Genomic DNA, 22,405 nt, shown 5'->3' on the forward strand with positions numbered 1-22,405 from the left:
CCATTATTCTTGCCAGATGTGATAAGAGTGTGATTCCTCTATTGTTATCACACACTTTTTTTTGTCCCCTTTCTTAAAGACTGGTATTATTCCCCTTCCCCAATCTTCTGGCACACGTTTGTCTCCATATGCACTTTAACAATCTGTACAACCATCAGGTCCAACAGGTCCCTTGCATAATTAACGCCCTTGCATAATTTACGCATCCCAATATTTTTTGGGTCCAAACTGAAGGAAAAGAAATGTTCACGTATTTGATGCTCCCACTTCTTCAACATTCGTCACGCAGCTCCGGATGCGTTTCGAAATAGATTTCAACTACTCAGGTAGTAACCTACCTGTTGCAAAACCGGGCATTCAAAATAGTGGGCAGTGTGCTGTTATCAGCTAGTAGGAAATATAACTGCAGTAGTTCAGTGAGAGAATCAGCCTGAAGCGGCTAGTGACGCTCTATTCCAGTCTGGTACAAACATATTTCACGAGTGTTCCAGGTGTGAGACATGCATTTTCTGTGATCTCAGAATTGTTTTGTTAGTCCACAGTGAGCAAGTATTCGAGTAATACTGCATCATATAAACTCATGGTGATCAGTTACACCAAAACATATGGGAATAGGCAGTCTGCAAGTAGAGGAGGATCTGCTTAAATATATGATGTCACGCAACATTGAATATCCCGTTTCTCACGAAATGCTGTATTTTAAAGGAAGAAATTGCTGTTACGCATGGGATCAATGTCTCGGCTTTGAAGGTTAGCCGAGGCTGGATGATAAATTTTGTGAGGAGAAATGGATTTTCTCTTCAACAAAGAACAGCATAATGCCCAAAAACACGCTGAATGATTTCAATCAAAAAGTGATTGATTTTCATTGTGATTGAGAAGCGTAAAATGAAGGAATATTTGCTCTCCCAAATAGGAACCGCAGGTCAGGCGCCAATCGTTTCCATATGCCACAAAGTCGAACAATCAATTAAGAAAAAGGACATCGAGTGTTATCATACGCACTACTGGAAGTGAAAAACGACGATGTACTGCAATGCTTGGTGTAACAGGTGATGGCATTATTTGTGGCCATGAGCTTGGCTGGAAAGCGCATTGACACACTCCTTGCGCAAGCCAGTACAAGTGGGGAAATAATACAAACTTTAAAGTTACACTGTGCTTATAACTGCGGTCGTTATAAAGACAATTTGATGTTAAGATGTGAACTTAAGTCCCCATCTTATATTAAGACTAAAACAGTAATAGGCCATCCCACGGCCTCCCATAACCCATGGCTTTATATATGTAAGATGCAACATCTCTGGTCTCTAATAGAGCATAACCGTATCAGATCATATTAAAGTACTAGATTTGTATTAGGAAGGAGCAATTTTGATTCCTGTCTGAAAGCCCAGTGACTTTATAGTGCCCTGAGAGAAGTGCCAGAAACCTATTCGGCGATACAATAGAAGAAAGTCAAAAATAATCTTACCCTGGACATACTGTTTCTTGAAAAATGCTTGACCGAGGATTTAGCATTGATGGGATGATGGATGTGGGAAAATAGTGCAGGATTTTTTAAAACATGATATAATTAGGATGCTCGTAGGACCACATAATTTGAATGAATACTGCTGATAATCATAGTTTCTGGGAATGGATAATCGAGGTTCCACTGTATATCATTGTCTCTCAATAAAGTAATAAAGTAGCTTGGATTTAGATACTGTATAAGTAGGTAATTTCATTGAATAGACTACTAACATTGAGAAAGCATTCTACAGTACTTGTTTTAAATCCACAGTGATGATATAAGGTGGCTCCCTCTTCTGAGGTGTTACCCAAAATATAAATTACCTGCTGAGGATCACCTTCCTGAGTGGATGTAGTTTACCTCATGTGAAATATGTAATCTTTAAAACTGTTTCTACATTTTAGTTCTATATTTACTCATTTCATTTCCTCCCTTTTCTTGAAATCAATGGAATGATGCAATGACTACAAACAAATTGAAGTAATCTAGTGATGTATAACATCAAGCACTTCATTTATTGATCTATACTTAATTCCATTGCCTTTGCTGGCAGGACCTAGTGTTTAAAATGTATTGTGTCTTCTGACATGGGCTAGAGTAATTTTGTTACTTTCATTGATCTGTCTCTGTCTTTGGCTTTGACAATATGAAAGTGACTGAGGTATGAGTGATGCTAGTATGCCATTTCAGTGGGCTTGGCAGACTGATATGTAATAGCAACTTCTGGTTTGGTGAGGAAAGCAGCGGGAAACTACCTCACTCCTGATTTCCCTAGTATGCCTCTTCAGTGATGCCTAGGCCATCTATGACAGCTGATGGCATAGCTGTCGAGGATCCAACCAGCCTTAGCGCTGAATACGGAACATACTTAATTCCAATAATAAAAATAATATTAAATGTGTCTCACACCCCTCTATATTTAATAGTTTTAAGCATGTAAATATTGCAATGAATGTGATGAAAATAAAAGGTGCGTTTTTTTCTCCTTTTCACTAGTCTTTAAGTCATAATTATTCTCCTTTAAGGCCAGTTCGGTAATGCTAAAAGTGGATATTACTGCAGTAAACTGCATTTTCAGCGAAATGCAAGGGATTTTTGAAGACTAATATTTTGACGTGGAATAAATCTCTAGTTTTGGAACCGTACTTGGGCCGGTGAGTGTTGCAAGTGACATAAAAGTCTTCAAATCAAACTAACTTGTAAACGGTATGTGCAAGAATGGCATCCAGTACCTCACTGTAAAGAGAAAGAAACACTGTACCTGTCAATAAGTCTGACTGCGGTATGACATGTACGAGCGATCGGATAGTACCACCATCTTGACGTACTGAAATAGCTATGGCACACAGGTAACAATTAGTAAGGTTTCTTTTATACTCTGGCAGGGTAGCACATTGTTTTGCGTGGTGTTTGATTCATCTCGTTGTGTTCTATACACAACTTACAACTTTTTAATTATAATTTTGAATCCACCTTATTCAATACATAAAAATTGTTGCGTAGATTCAATTACAACATATGTTTTTCAAACAGTACTAGTTCCGACGCCCCACTGCGTCATCAGCTGATAGAAGTTTGTAGAAAAATTTATTATCATATAAGTTTATCAACGTCAAATTCATCATAATTTAAAACCATATTAACCACATGAAACTGTGTTAAAAATATACTGTCTCTAAGTTCATATTTTCAGCAAGTCAAGGACTTGCAAGTCTTATGCCATAAACTGATAAACTTTATATCATAAGTGAGCAAACCGGTTTGCATATGTTTTTATCAGTTTATAACATAAGACTCGCAAGTCTTTCGACTTGATGAAAATATGAACTTAGTGACAGTATATTTTTAACACAGTTCTGTGTGGTTAATATGGTTTTAAATTGTGGTGAATTTGACGCATATCACACTCTATTCAATATTAAAATTTTCAGCCATGGCTCTGAAACGGTCCCATTTGAATTTCTCTATTTAGATTTGAAGAAGAGGTTTCAGTCCTTGTTTTGTTGTGCCATGTTTCCAATTGGACACTGTTGTTGGGTTCCTTGTATAAGTGCTTTATTCATTCGATTACTGTACTTGTGTTGTACATAGATTTCTCCTTGTATTTGAATTTTTTTTCCCCTAGTGTGAGGTTATGTTTGGCAATGTATGGCATTGTCTTCTGTTATCCAAGTGCATTGTTTGTATAAATGCACCTTTTTGGATACATTTTGGAAATAGTTGTTCCTTAGCATTCGAAACGTTTAAACCTTGAATCAAGCTGATTGCAGATACAGTAAAACCTTATTAATTCAAAGTCGTTGGGACGCAAAAATCACTTTGATTTACGTGATTTCGAATTAACCGCCAACACGTACTTCGGAAGTGCCAACCCTTGCGGCATCACAATATACTCTTAAGACTCGTTACTGCATACAATTAAAACCTTGATTCACAGTTTAAAGCTCTTAAATGTCATGGAAAAAACTATTTCCAAAATGTATCCAGCAAGGTTCATTTACAGTATTGGATAACTCACCGGCGAACATAACCTCACGCAATGAAATCGAAAGAAAGAAAACGCGGTTCAAAGATGAGGAGAAATCTATACTTGCTCCCCTGTGCAAGTGCTTTATTCATTGGATTACTGTACTGTATGTATTTTAGATGCCTTGTGCTTGCACTGAATGTACCCGATGCCGTTAAAACATCGCGGCTTATCGAACTTCCCTACGGCGAGGGGAGAAAGTCTCTCGCTTCCGTCCACATTACAACAGTACAGTGACTGTACTTGTACGATTTCCCCGTCATGGCACTTCTAAGGCCCATTAATGCATGCAATCGCCTAGATTCTCAGTTTAAACTTTTCAAATGCCATGTAAAACACTATTTCAGAAATTTATCAAACACTATTCAGAAATTTATGCAACAAGGTGCATTTACATTATTCAGATAATGCTCTTGTATATAATTATATTTTGTGTGGCTATTTCTAGCAGAGTGCAGCCCTTGTAAGGCAGACCCTCCGATGAAGGTGGGCGGCATCTGCCATGTGTAGGTAACTGCGTGTTATTGTGGTGGAGGATAGTGTTATGTGTGGTGTGTGAGTTGCAGGGATGTTGGGGACAGCACAAACACCCAACCCCCGAGCCATTGGACTTAACCAATGAAGGTTAAAATCCTCGACCCGGCTGGGCATCGAACCCGGGAGTCTCTGAACCGAAGGCCAGTACGCTGACCATTCAGCCAACGAGTCGGACATGCTCTTGTATAAAACAATGACAAACATAACCTCACGCAACGAAAGGAAGAAAACACGATTCAAAGACAAGTAAATATTATGCTGGCTCCCCTGTGCAAATGCTTTATCTTTTGGATTACAGTACTGTCTGCATTTTTAGATGCCTTGTACTTGCATGGAAAGTGCCCGCTGCCCTGAGAACATCGTGGCTTTTCGAACTTTCCTATGACAGGGGAAGGAAGTCTCTCGCTTCCGTGTGCAGTGTGCATTGCATAGCAACACAGTATATTTCCTGGCTGGCAAATCTCTCCTTTAAAACCACAAGTCCGTTCGGCCTCAGCATTTAAAACGTAAAACAATGCAGTTTCATCAGCATTGACAATATTGTTTGGTGCGTACGAATTGATATAACACTTTTTCGCCAACCGTCGGTATCACCCGTGTTCGCAGTGTTCCTTACACTGCCTGCTACGTGATATTGTGGCATTGCTAAAAACGCCGAATATAAAATAATATTACAATTCCGCTCGAACACAGCAGATATGAAACACACTGTAGACACGCTGATGTAGGTGAAAGTGCGCAAAGTTACCCCTTCACGTTCCAGAAGACGCATTCTTTCATGACGCGGAGAAAATTTGAATTTAAATTACTCTGTAAAATACTATTTTATTCAAAATATAAAGACAGTTTCGAATTAAAAATTTGAATTTCTCGAATTACGAATTATCCGTGTTTCGAATTGCCATTTAAATAACATGCACAACCGTACCTCATGTTTCCGGGAACGAGAGCTGCTTCGAATTAGGCGAGATTTTGAATGAACTTATTTCGAATTATCGACGTTCTGCTGTATTAATGGAGCTTAGAATATTTTGTGATGCGGCGAGAGTTGGCATTTCTGAATTAAGAGTTGGTGGCGGTTAATTGAGTCCTATTTTTGGGCCCCAACAACTTTAACAAGGTTTTACTGTACACCATTCTCTTGTTAAGACTTTATATGGGATCACAGAACACTAAGTGATTTGTTGCGTGAAAAGTTTGAAACGAAATGGGAGAATGTTTTCACAAAAGTTAGGTTATAATATATTTTCTTGTGTCTGGGTAAATTTCAGAAATGCTGTTCTCACAAAAATTTATAGCGAAAATTATTCTCTGCTAGAGCTTCACCCTTTGACACTCAGCCTATATGCAGGGGTTTGCTTGAAGACACTCAAACTAAATTCTGTGATTTTTCCAAACCAAATTACAAAAAATCAACACGTAAACAGCTTAACACACATTAAAATAAAATAAATCACACTAATACAGAAAACTATGAGCATTTCAGAAATGAATATACCTAGGTCGCATTATTGGTAAAGCCAAATATAATTATTAAATATTGAAAATAAATTTTAAAAAATAAATTATGGTTTTCAATGACAGAAAAATCACATTATTGCGTCTTCCTTCTTTACCCTTAGACGTGAAAGAAAGAACATTTAATTCTAAATAATTTGGTATCAAAATGATGTGTGTGCTGCAATTCATTCATGAAGTATGGCACAAAGTTATTCACTGTACATGTAACGGTTATCGATCTCAGGTCCTCCCTCGCGGTCCGATGCACGGTGAGCAGCTGTGACTGTCATTTCCCACATAATGGGAATCACTTTCGGCAAAAGAAAGTCATTATTACAGTCTAAATCATCTGAAAATTCAAGGATATCGGCCTCATTCGGCCTTGAATATGGCCTAGCCATTACGATGAAAAGATGACGCAAGCACGTGCAACAACGGAGTTATGAAACGGAGTAAAATTATATTTTGCGAAGTACAGCGAACACACGACATACCAAAGAAACGAAATAAACTCTAAACTAAACTCATAGCAAGATCAAATTGTTGTATTCATAAGCCAACCAAAACAGATCCACGCAGTAACAACCACAACATAAACATTCACGGTCCACAGATTTCATTTGTCGAAAATAAAAATATTTTGTAGGGCTGGTGGATATATATCTGTAGGATAAAACACAAATTCAACGCTTTAAGGTACCGTCACGATCGACTGTTACGATTTAACAGCCACACAAATGACCAAAATCCCTAAATAGGACAGAGCCGATGTATCGGCGCCGTGAGCTTTCTCGCCACAACCTCTTGCGCTGATAGATCGGCGCGCTGAGTTCGAAAGGGTTAAAATCTTTTCACAATGCATACCTTGTTAACCCTCTGAGGGTGGAATTTAATATATTAAACAGTCAATGATGCAGTATTATTGGCGTGCAGATTGATCTGACTGATTGGGGAATCCCTAAATGGAATGCCATTACCACTTTTCTAGCTTAAGAGTAGTGAGAAAAGATAGTCTCTAGTTGCTGATCTTAAGGCTGGCTTTTCGTTATTTATAGCATTATTTTGCAACTTGGCATGTAAAAAAAAGTCTGTGAGCAAGAGATGATTGCTATTTTGGACTTCATGGATGTAGATGAAAGTGATTTTTCATTTGAAAAATCAGATGGAAATTCTATTGCAGAGTCATCCAACGGCAAGAGTGATTAAAGTGCCTTGGAGAACGAGAGATAGTGAATGGATTGACGTTAGTAATTTAGATCCAGGTCCTTCCACTGATCTTATTCTTTTCCTGCTTCCTGGCCTTTTTCCCCAGTTACCTGTGATCGGAACTTTGTATGGATTCAGCCCTGTTTTATGACCAAATGCCTTCTTTGATGCCGACACTATGTAGAGCAGGGCCTCTCAGGGTGCATGCACTGTGCACGGTGCAAAAGACGACTTCGCTTGGTTGCCCAGGGTGCAGACCCCCACTCCTTGATTTGCAGCAATGGCGCTGTCTTTCTCTTTCCCCACGCCTGTCTCGCTCGCTCCCCGTCTCCCTCTTTCCCCACGCCTGTCTCGCTCGCTCCCCGTCTCCCTCTTTCCCCACGCCTGTCTCGCTCGCTCCCCGTCTCCCTCTTCCTCACTTGCTCCGTAGCGCTCCAAATCCGAGCCGAGTAGCCCAGAAACGAACCGATGCACTGTGCACAGGAACTCTGCGTTGCTGTTTGCACACGTGAGATTTTGGGCGTTTGAGAGGCCCTGATGTAGAGGAATATATTCACTATCCCACACTGAACTGCAGAAATGCACCACACACAAATAACTTTTATCTGCTGCTTAACACAGTAAGCAAAGATTAGCAATGCGCCTAATTAGGGCAGCTGCACATTGACAAATAATACAGCTGAATATTTGAACAGTGCAGTCCAAGCACCACGTATGTGCAGAGCTAAATACTCGTAGGTGGATTCGATATCTGTTCCTTAAGGTTTTACCTTTAAAGGAATTTCATGAAAAATAATTAAATATATTAAATGATAAAAGTATAATTGTCTTCTAAGTTAATTCGTCATCGGGGATAGGAGGTCTAGCTGCTTTGATGAATAGACAGCGGAGGGACTTTAATAGGGGCCCACATTAGATTCCCAGACAGGCCAGAGATTTAAGTTTGCCTGTTAACTCTTCGAGCCGGTGGGGCTTAGTATTTGTGTTACTTAACGCACACCGCACATCAAACGACCAACCTCTACAAAATAACACAGGATTCAATACTTCTCGTTAGGTCATATTTTGTATTACGAACTGTCAGGCATTCATTTCAGTGCACAAAATAACCCCTGTGATTTTATAGAAATTACATCTCTTATTCCTGTGTCAACCTATTTATTTCAAATTTCTCAGCAGCAGTAACGTAATTTAAGGGGAGTACGTACTGCCTATGCTGACAATGGTAATTTCTCCATTTTTAGGTACGCTCAGGTAAAAGGTCCTTTGTCCTAATATTTGAAACTTTATCGTTTTATTGTATGAACTTTGTTCTTTACAATGCTGTCTTTAGTTTTAGGATTAGAGGCATGGTTACTTTTTGGGAATTTTTTCCATATTTAAATATTATTGAAAAATTTGAGAATTAATAATTTTGTCTTGTCTCATTTATTAACATATCTAAAATAAACTGGCAGCTTTACAGAGAGAAGGTGTGGAAGTGTTTCACTGATAATTATTTCAGATTTCTACCTTTTATAGTCTTCTGACTGAGCATACCTATATAAAGAAAAAAATAAAAGCAGAGAAAATTAACTTTAAAGTTTAGTTTATATAAATCTTACTTGAAATGTGGTCTAGAACCCTCCTGCTGCATATTCCTCATCCTCTTTGTCCTCCAGACTCCTTTTTAATGCTTTCCTTGACTTATGCTTCCACTATAAACAGCTTTTTATCCTCCATTTTGATGCGACGAACATGAAAAGCTTGAAACGCACAGGGCGAATTCCACCCTGGTTGGATCCCCAGCTGTTCTAGTAGCTTAATTTTGCCTGAATTTCCCATATAATGATAAAACAGCATCATGTACTCCTAATTTTAAGGTTTTATATCCATCAAAATTATGTTTATGTACACGGCTCCAAATAACACCCAACAGACTTGTTTATATTTTGGGCTTTCCCATGCAAACATTTCGTCAATAAATCAGATTGGGGAAAATCCTTAGAAATGGGCTTAATCAGAAGCATTACTTTTTCTGGAAGTCCATGGTGTTTGTAGGTTTACTTGTCTTTATTATACGTGCACCAAGAACCACGACAAGCAACTCAGTAACCCGAAATAATAAGCTATTATAAAAACGTTGAAAAATCTAATACCTCGATTATACGTTCCTGTAAACTACGTTTTCCCGTATTCTCCGTTCAAATTACGTGGTCCTGCGAGTATCCCAATTAAATCATATTGTAAGTATCCCGTATTATCCGTTCCTCGAAGAAACAATTTCCCGGATCAACCGTCCAGAGATTTCAGTCCCATCAACGCTAAATCCTCGATCATACGTTTTTCAAGAAACCGTATATCATGAATGGACGGCTACGGCATATTTAAACGTCCTGTCATTGCGATAATTAGAGGAAGTACTGTACTGGAAAAGCCATCGGCGGTGCACTTGTATAAGGAACCATCTTAGCATCGCATTCGGGTGGTATTGTTTAGAGAATCCTCGGAAATCATAAAGCAGAGAGTGGCCACTACAAACTGGAATTTCGCATTTTGACAGCTCTACTTGAAGACGGAACGAATTTCGTCAAATGTTCGTACTTGCAAAACGTCTACATTATGTCCAGGGTTAGGTGTTTATATTTTTAACTTTTTTTTCAATTGTATCGCCGAATAGGTTTCCGGCACTTCCTCAGGGCATTGTGTAATCACTGGGCTTTCAGGCAGAAATCACAACTGCTCCTTCTTAATACAAATTTAGTATTTTAATATCATCGTATATGATTATGTTATTGAGACCAGAACAGATGTTGCACCTTACATACATAAAGCCATGGGAGGTTTTGGGATTGCCTATTACTGTTTTGGTCCTAATATAAGACTGGCAATTCCATATTTTTGTGTAAAAATGTTATAAAAACCACAGTCGTTTTATTTGCGCACGTTACATTTAAAAAGTTTGTAGAATTTCGCACTCGTACCAACTTGTACGAGCGTGCTTTCCAGTGGAGCTCAAGGTCACGAATAACCGTAATTTCCGAAGTTTTGACGATATTTTTTCTCTCTTTCCAATTTGATTGTGATTAGTGACGGGCAGAATTGAATATAATGCATTGGAGAATTTTCGAGAATCAATATTTACATTCGTAACTATATTCTGGAGTTCAACATAACCTTTAAAAGTCGTCGTAGGCCTAATTTATGCGGAACACGATTTCCATCAACTGACTACGAGCTGTATACCGGTACTGTACCGGTGACCAAATTAAAATGGAAGATTAAAGAAAGGGATTTCGCCATTATGTTGGGTGCATTTGTATCTAATGTGCTTAATTTTATTAGATTAGAGAATTAAAAACTACTTGTGGTCGATTGTTGTTTGGCTTGGCGTTACTGGTATTAGATTTTTCGAAGTTTGGCCGATCCAAGTTGCTGAACTAAAATAAGTTTTCACGGGAAACTTGAAGTTTCCCCAGTAAAACTGAATGTAAAGTTTCGAGATATTTAAGTCGCGTACCGGTAATTAATGTTTGAAGCCAGCCCCGCGATCTAACTTGTCTGCCTCTCAACCAGAGGGCACGGGTTCGATTCCCAGCCAGGTCAGGCACTTTTACCTGCATATGAGGGCTGATTCCAGGTTCACTCATTCTGCGATTACCTTTAATTGATGAACCATCTAATGGTAAGATGGGGATCTCGGTCTAGAGAGCCAGCAATAACGACCGAGAGGATTCGTCACACTGACCTTGTATAACCTCGTAATCTGCAGGTTTTCGGGATGAGCAGCGGTCGCTTAGTAGGCGGAAGGTTCATTGGGGCTGTAGTTTGGTTTGGTTTAGGAGTGTTTATAAGATTATTATAATACATATTTCATATTTGTGAAATTTAGGCAAATTGTTGATGCCGTGGTTCATTCGTTCCCGGATTTTCTGTTTTCCCATGTTGTACGATTTTTTTTTTTTTGCGGTCCCTCCAAAAATGGAGAATCGAGGTTCCACTGTATTGCTATAATTTGAAATTGGATTAAAGAGATTATCTCTAAAAAAAATTATGAAGTTGGATTAAACGTATTGTGATCCTAGATATTATTTGTACATCATACGGTATAATTATGTTTTGGAAAACTTCATGTCAGTTTGTTGTCTTTTTCGGTCTAATCTTGGGCAAGTTTCAGTGCTGATGCCGTTTGTGCTATTTTGGATATTTCTGTTTTTGTGGGCAACTTTTCTTCATGATATTTTGACTGATGAGAAGCCCTAACATAGTCTATGCGGTTCAATAATGTATTTGCATTTCCTAGAAAGTTATCAAAAGGTAAAATCCAGCTTGCAGTCAGAGGAGGGCGTGGCATTTGTAAGTGGGGGGGGGCATAGAATATCCAAATTATGGGCACTTGTAACGCGATTTGGCTGAAATAAAAAACGGTGCTCCATTGTACACATACCAAAGAATACTAAAATACATTAAAATGAAATTCTCAGATTTTTGCAAAAATTGAGGTACGTACTCCCCTTAATACGTTTTCGTATATATTGTGTTAGTCAAAGTTTTGGCTAGGACAGGTTGGATTCATCAGCTTTTATTGTGCATGTTCACTCTATTGAGTGCACATTCTTTCGTTTATATGGATATAAGCAGCGACCTGGTGCACAAAAAGTGATCATATGTTACAAACTTCATGGTTCTGATCCGTATTGAATTGTAAGCACAATGTAATTATAGTATTGATGAAAGGTGGACCATTACTGCGTTAATTTAATAATTACATTGCACAAAAAGTGCTCGCTCTCACCACAGCATCGCCCACGCCCAAGCAGGTTTGAATTCACTCGGAACAGTGAACACTATCAAGTTACAGTATGCCTTTATAAGTCTATATTGATGTTCGATATATGTCAGAAAGCATACTTGATTATACATATGTATCATTCTCAAATTTCAGTTACAAAAGTGACTGTTTTAAAATCCATGCAACCAGGCGAGTTGGCCATGGGATTAGGTTCGCGCAGCTGTGAATTTGTATCCGGGAGATGGTGGGTTCGAACCCCACTGTCGACAGCCCTGTAGATGGTTTTCCGTGGTTTCCAATTTTCACACCAGGCTGTACCTTACTTAAGGCCACAGCAGATTCCTTACCACTCCTGGGCCTTTCCTGTCCAATCGTTGCCATTAGACCTACCTGTGTTGTTGCTACTGAAAAAAAAATCCATGTAAAACCATTCCCTTTTCTGTAGACTTTGTAATGCGGGTTTACATAACGTGCTTATGGTGGTTTTGCCAGAACTTCCGAAAATGTTACTTAAAAGTGAAAAACATTAAAAAGAGGTTATACTGTATGTAGTATTGACTGGCCAATTGAATGTTAGTGTTGACAGCATAAATATGTGTGTCATCTGAATACAGTGAAACCTCGGTGCGTTCCTCATTAACCCTTTTTTCCCACTTAGCAAGTCGTAAATTCTAAGTCCCAATTATCATCGTATTAAATTATTATAAAAATACCTCGCTTATCAAGTCACGAATTTTCGCTATTACCGCTTAGTATAATCACATTTTTCCTAGCCCTGAAAATGTTAATTTGTCATCCCTTGTGGAAGGAGGGGATTGCCATCTCAGGTAAGAGCCCTTGCCGCAGTTGCGTGACAACTGGAAAAGGCCTTGAATTCTTGAACTTCACAGGATGAATTTCACCTTCGAGGAACAAGCCATTAACTTCAGAAATGCTGTTTTGCTTGCCGGTTAGCAGTGAAACTGCAGAATAACACAATGAGCCTGCTTGTGTTTGGATTTTGCATTCCATGCAGAAGTTAGAAAACCCCCCTGCGAGTGGGGGACGCACATGTAGAATACACACGCGGAATCCCCTGCCTGTCGTAAGAGGCGACTAGAAGGGGCGACCTAGGCGTGGACATGGGTTGCGGTTTGGTACAATGTGTTGGACCTCCTATGGATGGGAGGGGCTGAATACATTCACTGGTTAATCCCTGTCTGTCGTAGAAGGCTACTAAAAGGGTCATGTGGCCATTGTCCCCTCTTTATTTTTCTATTGTTTTTTGAGGGTTGATTGTAGATGTATTCCACATTTTTGATGTGTGCGCTGCTCGGAGATGGACCTCCCACGTGTGGGACTACGCTTGAAAGCCCATGTCAGTAACCACCCAGGAAGCGGCTGGTGGGAGTGTCATGTACCCTTGCAGTAGTATCCGCCTGACAACACGTCCCCGCACAGCCGAATGCCAGAAGGACATATTATTTTTATTTATGTTTACCCTATATTTAGTGCTCTGTACATGCTATTGTGGGTGACTGGAGGAAGCCAGTCCTAGTGCTCATTGCCTCAGTCCTCCCGTATTAGGCATCGTCCAACATTGGGCCCCGGGCAGTACCGGCTATGACCAGGTAGGTATTGCCTCGGCTGCTTGGTTCGGTTAACTTTTTATTCCCTAAGGGGGGCAACCCCTTGGGAACAATCGCAGCGTATTAGTCTGGGTTCCTGGTTGCTACCAGAACCGATGGGCACGATTTCAAGCTGGTCAAATTGATTCTATTCAGTTGACACATTGAAGGTGTATACAGTGAACTTGAGGACCTTAAGAAAATGCTCAATGGTGGTTTGCTTCTAAATACGAGCACTGCGCTCCAAGCAGATCGGTTGCTTGTGCGACCCCTTCCGGCAAAATCCCCGTCAAAGTGGAAAAGCACAAAACCTTGAGTCTGGTTCGTGGAGTTATTTTCCACCGTGATCTCGTTCTGAACACTGACAATGAATTGATGGAAGACATGAAGCACTGTGGCGTTACCCACGTCCGGCGTATCACACGCGAAGTCAACGGTGAAGATGTTGCCACGGGTGCATTCATAGTCTCCTTCAAATTGTCAGTGTTGCCAGAGAAGGTCAAGCTAACAACCTATCGTTGCGATGTGAGGCCATACATTCCGCCTCCTATGCAATTCTATCAATGCCAGAGATTCGGACACATGGTATCTCGTTCAAATCCGTCTGCGTGTGGTTCATGTGGAAAAATAGCTCATGGCGCGGAGGAGTGCACAACTCCGTACAAGTGCACTAACTGCTCTGGTCTTCATTCTCCTCGAGATCGGAACTGTCCGACCTAACTGGGTGAGAAGAAGGTCCAGGAGATCAAGACCCTGGATGGTCTTTCTTATCAGGAAGCGCGCCTTAAGTTTAATTCTCTGAATGTCCTGTCCAAGACATTAGACTTCAGCATGATAGCACAGTCTCTCCCAGGTTCATCATTTTCCCTTGAAACGCCTTCCATGAAGATCGCTGCGCCCAATGTAAGGGCACTCTTCTTCCCTGCCGGAGGGTCTGATTCTGCACCAGCGCGTTTTCCTCCTGGAAAACCTGCGCACTCCCCTCGTAGGAAGAAACCCCGCCCCCGGACTACGTTGAAGAAATTCAAGCCATCCGTCACCTCGTATGGTGACGAGGTGATGCACATGGAGCATTTATCTCCATCTTCGGATGGGGATGTGAGTGTAGGTTAGATAGCATTACGCTGCTTCTAACCTAAACCTCAGAAGTCCACACCCACACTATGGCACTGTTACAGTGGAATTGTAACTGTTATGATAGGCATCTTGCTGAGCTGCGCCAGCTCATTAGCGAGTATTCTGCAAGTATAGTCTGTATTCAGGAAACAAATTTCCAACCACGGGCCTGTTCCATGAACAAACTTTGCAACTTTTCAACTTTGCACTTTTCACTTTTCAATTCTTGCAAAGTCTTTCTGCTCCACCATGAACTAGGTTGTACTTTTCAATTTCTTCGCAAAGTGAAAAGTCTTTGCAAATGAGTGATTCGATCGAGTTTATTCCATGAGCAAACTGTATAGGCCTAATACTCTACGATTTTAATGCTTTACTTTTCGCGGCGAACTTGGCAGTATGATTGTCATACCGTTAATGTTTTTATCATGGGAAAGAAAGGTTATTACAAGAAGCTGGCTGTGCTGGAAGTTGTCAAGGAGAAACGTGACATCCTTTTTTTTTTTTACATCTTTAAAGATAACCTCTCAAATGATGACACATCAATGTTAAGGAGAGTAGGCTACCGTCAACACATCCACACACAGAAGGAAATTCACCCTTCATTAGAAATCCCGTCGCTATATTGAGTGGATTATCAGACCAACGTACTGTTAGGAAATATTAGATTTACTATAACATCTACGACTTTGGTTGCAGTTCGCAAATAATTGATTTTGATGTCCCATGCATTGCTGCTACACCGTGCTGCTAGGCACCATTTACTAACCAATGTAAGCATATACGAATTTGTTCTGTTTCGGAAAGGAATTTACTTCTTTTTGTTGCATGTTTCAATAAATGATCAATCATTTCAAGAACCACTCGCGATATTACGTCGAAGTGAGGTTATGAAAATTAATCCTGCCTTTGTACATTCTATTATTGGATTCATCATCACTGTTCTCACTTGATGCTAACAAAAGCTCACGTCGTAACGTGTTTATATCACTAAACCAAATTCTACGCCGAGAAACTAATGTACATACTTGTTAGTTAACATATGAAAAGGGAATCATCTCTTTGCGAGATTTATGAGAACTTTTCACTTCATTTCTTTGCTCTTTGCGTTCCTGTACCAATGGAGGAACATAACAGGCTTGAAAAGTGAAAAGATTCCTAAATTTTCACTTTGCAAGCTAAATCTGAAAAGTGATGGTGGAACAAAATCTGAACTGAAAGGTGCAAAGTTCGTTCGTGGAACAGGCCCCAGGTCATCATACAGTCTTGAGAAATTTTTGACTATATTCGACAGAACGGCATTATGCTCACCGGCATTTTTGTCCATTCTGATGCCTACAGCGAAGAGATTCCACTGAGAACTCTGCTGGAGGCTGTAGCAGTTCGCGTTCCTCTGCCTGTCATAGCAACGGTGTGTAATGTTTATTTTCCACCAGGCCATCCTCTTAGCTTAAATGATGTTGCTGATCTTATAGATCAGCTTCCCCCTCCCTCTTATTGGGAGATTTTAACGCCCATCACCCCATGTGGGGCTCTGAGACGCCGTGCCCCCCCCGGGAAGAGAGCTGGAAACATTAGTAGCGGAGCTGGATTTATGTAATTTGAACACGGGAACCAACTCACTTTAATGTACGTTACGGCACATATTCTCGCATGGACGTAAGTCTGTGCAGCCAAACGTTGGTTCCGCTGTTTCGGTGGAATACACGTGATGATCTCTGTGACAGTGACCATTTTCCCATCATCCTTACTTTGTTGAAACAAAAATTCGTCGAGGCTCCTCCTCGATGGATTCTTAACACGTTCGCTGCTTATTAGCAGAGCGTGACATACCCGCCAACCTGAGCAAAATATTTCTGTGGGACTATTTAAAAGTTGTAATTATCGAAGTTTTGTACGTTGGTAGGACTAGTTCTATCGAACTCGTGGACTTAACCCACTCACGCGCCTGGTGCGTGACCCGCACATTGGTTGAAATCGAGAGGTAATACTGGTCACCAGGCAGATCACCCGCGTGAGTGGGATAAGTCTATGAGTTCAATATTCATATTTACACTTCTCTATTACAGAATTTGACAAACAAAAATGAAATACTTTGGCTAATTGGGTAGATCTCGTGATGTTGAAGGAACCACATTGTTGGCCACCAGAAAAAAAATATAAATAAAATTATAACATAAGCATCACGACGCAGTAAAAAATTATTACTGCACGTTCTTTCAAGTTACTTATAAATGTGATGAATAAATAACAGAAGTTCTTTCGTGTTATACACATATATGATGCAAGAATAAACAATTACAAGTTCAGTTCTTTTACTGAACATGTTGCAGTAGTGGAATTTATTTATTTCAAAAGCGGAACCACTCGTAATTCTCCTGAAGAATTAATAAACAAGAAAATGCAGTGTCTTATCTCGCATTGAAGTGGTCCTGCTGCTCAAAGATCCCATAAATGTATGACAACTCTGGAGAGGAAATACGCGGGAAGCGGAATACGCAAATATGGCTATGGATCAATCTGCTAGTAGACTGGACTTACTCAATGTGCGGGATGAGAATTAGAGCCTTTCTGCCGTGCGGGAAACCTGTGATTTACATTTCCTAGCAACCGTTCCATGACGCGCTAGGCGCGTGCTCCGCACCTGCTTATAAAGTAGCGTCAGGCGTCCAGCACGTGATCCGCATTGAACGTGTTAAACATGCAGATTGGCCAAAGTACACATCACTAGCTGTATTTAACGACTACCAGGCGGACCGTCGGCGAGGAAATAGCTTACATCACCCAGGTTATTCTTGCTGCTGCTGAGGAATCCATTCCATCCTTCTTGGGGACTCCTCGCCGAAAACCCGTTCCTTGGTGGAACGAAGAATTTGCAGAGCTATCAAAGAACGCATTCGTGCTCATAAACATTGTGGCAGCCTACTGTGGTCAATTTGGTAACATTTAAAAAACTCCGCGCTGAGTTCTTATTCGCTGAAGTAAGAAAGCTTTGTGGGAGAGATCGTGTCGTCAGTGACATCACATACTCCATCATCTCAAGTGTGGACTAAACTCCGATGTATTTCGGGTATCCAAGGGTCATCTTCTGTACCAGGAATTTCCATTGCAGGCAGTGTCGTCACCGAACCACTCTTGATTGCTAACCATCTAGCTAGTCATTCTGCGAATGTATCTGGTTCTGGGAATTACCATCATGATTTCCTCGCTCTGAAGTGGGAGGCAGAACGTCATCACCTTTAGTTTTGCCACTCAAGCTTCAGAGGACTACAATGTGCCCTTTACGGAGTGGGAATCGGACTTGGTCAGTTGAAGTTTTGTACGATTCAAAATGGCGGCCGAAGTCGTTCTGTTGCAGTCACGTGTGGCCGCATATAACCTCCAATTCATTATCCAAGTCTGTGACCAGAAAAATGTGTTATATTATAACCTAATAACACTGGTCCAAAATAAAAGGCTTCTACTAACATTTATTTTTGAGAGAGTATGACCTGCAATAATACTTTGATGTTTTTATGAGCCCTGTTCAAATGTTTTCATATTTGTTGTTTGGTATTTTTAACACTTTTCAGTGCACTATTATGTTACAAGCCCCACCGAAATAAGTTCTGATATTTGGTCTCGTGTTTTTTCACATATTTTAATACTCTCTTCTCTTAGAACTTTCACTGTACCCGCGGATATATGACATAAATCCTGTTTTGTCCTGTTGGATAGTTCTTATTTGTATATTCAGTTGTAAGTTTTCTTGCTTAACACGTTATTTTTTCTTGTCCCCTGCAGAAAAGTCTTCACGGGGTTATACTGTATTTGTGTTACGGAAGTTAGTGTGACAGGAAGTGTAACCCTAGCAACCATGCACGTGTTTTTTTTTTATTTATTTTTTTAAATTATAGATAAGGCAATATGGTTTTATGACCTTTTACAATATCATTGTAAAATTACGTTGAGTTTTAAACCCTGTTGATATGAGTCACGCAAGTCGATGTAGATTTGTAGAAGTTTTTCTAGTCTGATTGCTACAGCTGAGTGGCTCGGATGGTGGAGCACTGATTTTGTAAGACTGATATGGAGGCTGGCTCAGTCAGCCTTGTTTGAGAGTGCTCAAATAGGCCAGCCTTGCAGCCATAGGTTTGCTTATTATAAAGAATCCCTGCTGGACAAAATCCCAACATTTTGGTATCTCTAGAAGCCGTGGGAGTGGGACATAAAACCTATAATGGTATCTTATTGTGTTATTATTAGAACGAAAAGTTACTTGTATGTTTTTCATTTCTTTTTACAGGATTATGGTGAAGAAACGCCTGCGTATGACGTTTTGAAGGAGTATCTCAAACAGTCAAGAGAACCTTAAAACATGTATTTTAAGTACATTAAATAAAAAACTAATCTATGTAGAAGTTGTACTTATTTTTTTACATTACTATGAATTAAAAGGTAAAAAGGAAGTGCTGGCTGCATTCCCTTGTTTGAAATTTAGCCAGAGCAGCCTGATTGGTATAAACATTTGCTGTATTTCATCACATAATTATCGTACTTTTTATACCAACATTTTCAAAAAAAAATAGTAGAGTACGACCCTTATGTAAATGTTTTAATACCAGTATTTTTATTACTCAAAAAATTAATTTATAGCTAAATTGTATTGAACACAAGTTTAAGGCACACATGATACTTGATGTACATCAGAATAATGAAAATAGTTTAACCGTTTGAGAGTCAGGTTTCTTAGTCCACTGCACACCCCAAAATTTAGGTTTTTGCACATGTTTGCAAAACAACCCTCAAAAGGCATTATATTTTAATGAAACGAATGAATTTAACATAGTATTTTAACAAGACGTCAAACAACTAGTTTGAGTATAAAAATTGCGAAACATCATTTTAGTAATGTTTTTTGGTATGATAATCCTAAAAACAAGGTACAGGGAACAATTTTTTACTTGCTTACTTAATCTGCTTACCCTCCAGGGTTGGCTTCTCCCTTGGACTCAATGAGGGACCCCACCTCAAGGGCAGTGTCCTGGAGCGTGAGACATTGGGTTTGGGGATACAACTGGGGAGAATAACCAGTGCCTCTTCCAGGAGGCCTCACCTGCTGTGCTGAACAGGGGCCCTGGTGAGGGATGGGAAGATTGTAAAGGATAGGGAAGGAAGCGGCCGTGGCCTTAAGTTAGGTACCATCCCAGCATTTGTTTGCCTGGAGGAGAAGTGGGAAACCACGGAAAACCACTTCCGGGATGGCTGAGGTGGGAATCGAACCCACCTCTACTCAGTTGACCTCCCGAGGCTGAGTGGACCCCGTTCCAGCCCTCGTACCACTTTTCAAATTTCGTGGCAGAGCCAGGAATCGAACCCAGGCCTCCAGGTGTGGCAGCTAATCACACTAACCACTACACCATAGAGGCGGACAACAAATTTTTGAAAATGTTAATTTCTGAAGAATTTTTCATCGGTAAAACATTCTGAATTCCTGACTTACTGCCATCGAAGCTAAAGCGGTTTGCGTGTTATAGTCTCGTCTTCCCAAACTCTGTGATTACTAGGTGCTTTATTTACGTTCGTTCGCTTCGGACGTGGCGGCTGTAAGACCTCATTCTCACTTTCATTTAAGTCTTCGCCACTTGAATTATTTCCAGATATACCTCCTACATTACATAGTCTTCATGACTGTCTTCAAATACTGAACAATCACTTTCAGTATTCATAAGAATTTCACGAACTGTATCTTCGCTTGTAAGCAAGTCAGCTCGACTTCGCGCAGCCATGTTCAACTGTTTGCAATTGACTCACTAAAGCTGAAGACATCCGCTTAAACACATTTCATTTCCTGCACTCCACAAGGTGATAACAATAACCTAACGACTTCAAAATATAGCCAACAGATGTAGGGAGCTATCCATTTTTCAATCGTTGTCCAAAGACATATAGTTACGAAGATATTTCACTTCAAATTCCGACACGCAATATACTGCGCCGTAACCACAGCGGCACTTACCGCTACACGCAATATATTGAGCCGTGACCTTCAAGGGGTTAATTCATAATATATTTGCAGCAGTACGGCAAACGTTTCTCCAGTCTGAAAATAAAAATTAGTGTTGATTTGAGCATTAAAGATAAAATATTACACTTGCAAAAAATCATTGCATTGTTGTAAACAATTTACTCAATATCTTCTGTGTCTCTATCACTGGTTTCATTATCTAACATGCTGTCCACACTAGTGATGGGCAGTCTGAGATATCTCTAGACTAGCACAGGCTCTTTTTCTCACTACAAATTTCGAGAGATCTCTAGACCTTTGTGCCCGCATTGTGTGGCGAGCAGCATGTCGTAGGCCTACAGGTAGGCGGAGCTGAATGTTGTTTGTGCCGAGTATGCTGCCCTTCTCCATTTGGTAAATACATGTCAGAAAGCACCTAGGGCGTTCATTTCTGATGCAACATAACATAATTATAAAGGATAGGCATTCTGGCATTGTATGCAGCGCTAAGTACCCTAATGAGTAGGCCAAGTACAGAAACTGAGAGCTACTGTAGGTGTACATCATCAGACCGTCCACATAATATCTATATGACCCGTGCATGTGTTTACCAATATTTTGATGACAAATGAAATAATTCCTTACAATGTTAAGAGTATTCACGTCATAATTAGGTACAGTAGCTTTAATTTTAAATTACTAATCAACACTTCTAAATTTACGCAGAATTTTATTCTATCTCATTTTTACAGTAGTGCCACTTTTGGTCTCCAAGACCATCCTCAGCTACATTGAATAACTTTAAAAACTATGCATCACTACAAATTATATAAATGACTAGCTGATGTACCCGTGCTTCGCTACGGGATTGGATTCTCAGAAAGACTGACCTTGTGGTTTTCCTAACTGAAGTCAACATAGGTCACTACACAAACGTCAGTAGGAAAGTAGCGATTAAAAGCAATGATATATCATAAAATACTCGGTCAAATGAAAAAACGCACATTTTCTCACTTTTAACGAACAGTACCACGGTGCCAGTCTAACAGTCCAAAGTTCCAGAACTGGAATGACCAGGCCGCAGACAGTCGCGAACACTCCTCTGCCATTATTCTTTTAAATATGCACACTGCTTATTCCAATCAGTGCCTCAGAGTAGGGACTGAATAGCTCGAATGCTATGATGAATGAACCGGTGTGTATGTACCAGTAGTAGAAGAAAATGTATGAACCAGAGGAATGGCATGCTAAAGAAGAAAGGTATCTAATCTTAATACGTAGACTTTCACGACCACTAAATGACATGATAATTATTTGGGGATATTAGGTCATGTAATAATAAATAAATACCAGCTGATACGTTTCAATCCTGCGACCAGGATCGTCTTCAGAGCAACAACAAAGCAAAATGGCTGCGGTCATTCCATAGTAACCTGACTCAAGATAGAGAGACCCTGTTAGAAATGTAGTTCATTCCAGGGCCTCCAGAGTCACGGAGAAAGATGTTGACGAGTTAACTATGGAGGGTAGCCATGATCTACTCAGTATATAGCCGTCACCTTTGTTGAAATTACTTGGGCGTTTAGCAATTTCTATCGCCTCACGAATGATTCTGGCAATAAAATGTTTCTCTTTACAAATG

General features: G+C 40.0%; 1 protein-coding gene across 1 annotated transcript in view; it reads left to right on the forward strand.

Annotated features, from left to right (window-relative positions):
* RpS12 (ribosomal protein S12) overlaps positions 1-19,177 on the forward strand; it is a 29,714-nt gene extending 10,537 nt beyond the window's left edge. The window contains exon 4 of the mRNA XM_067149203.1: positions 19,063-19,177. Within this exon, the coding sequence (XP_067005304.1) occupies positions 19,063-19,131 (69 nt within the window). The 3' untranslated portion in view covers positions 19,132-19,177. The remainder of the gene's footprint in view (positions 1-19,062) is intronic.
* Positions 19,178-22,405: the final 3,228 nt, after the last annotated feature.

The sequence above is a fragment of the Anabrus simplex genome, chromosome 6, assembly GCF_040414725.1.
Source record: "Anabrus simplex isolate iqAnaSimp1 chromosome 6, ASM4041472v1, whole genome shotgun sequence".
Taxonomy (NCBI): Eukaryota; Metazoa; Arthropoda; class Insecta; order Orthoptera; family Tettigoniidae; genus Anabrus; species Anabrus simplex.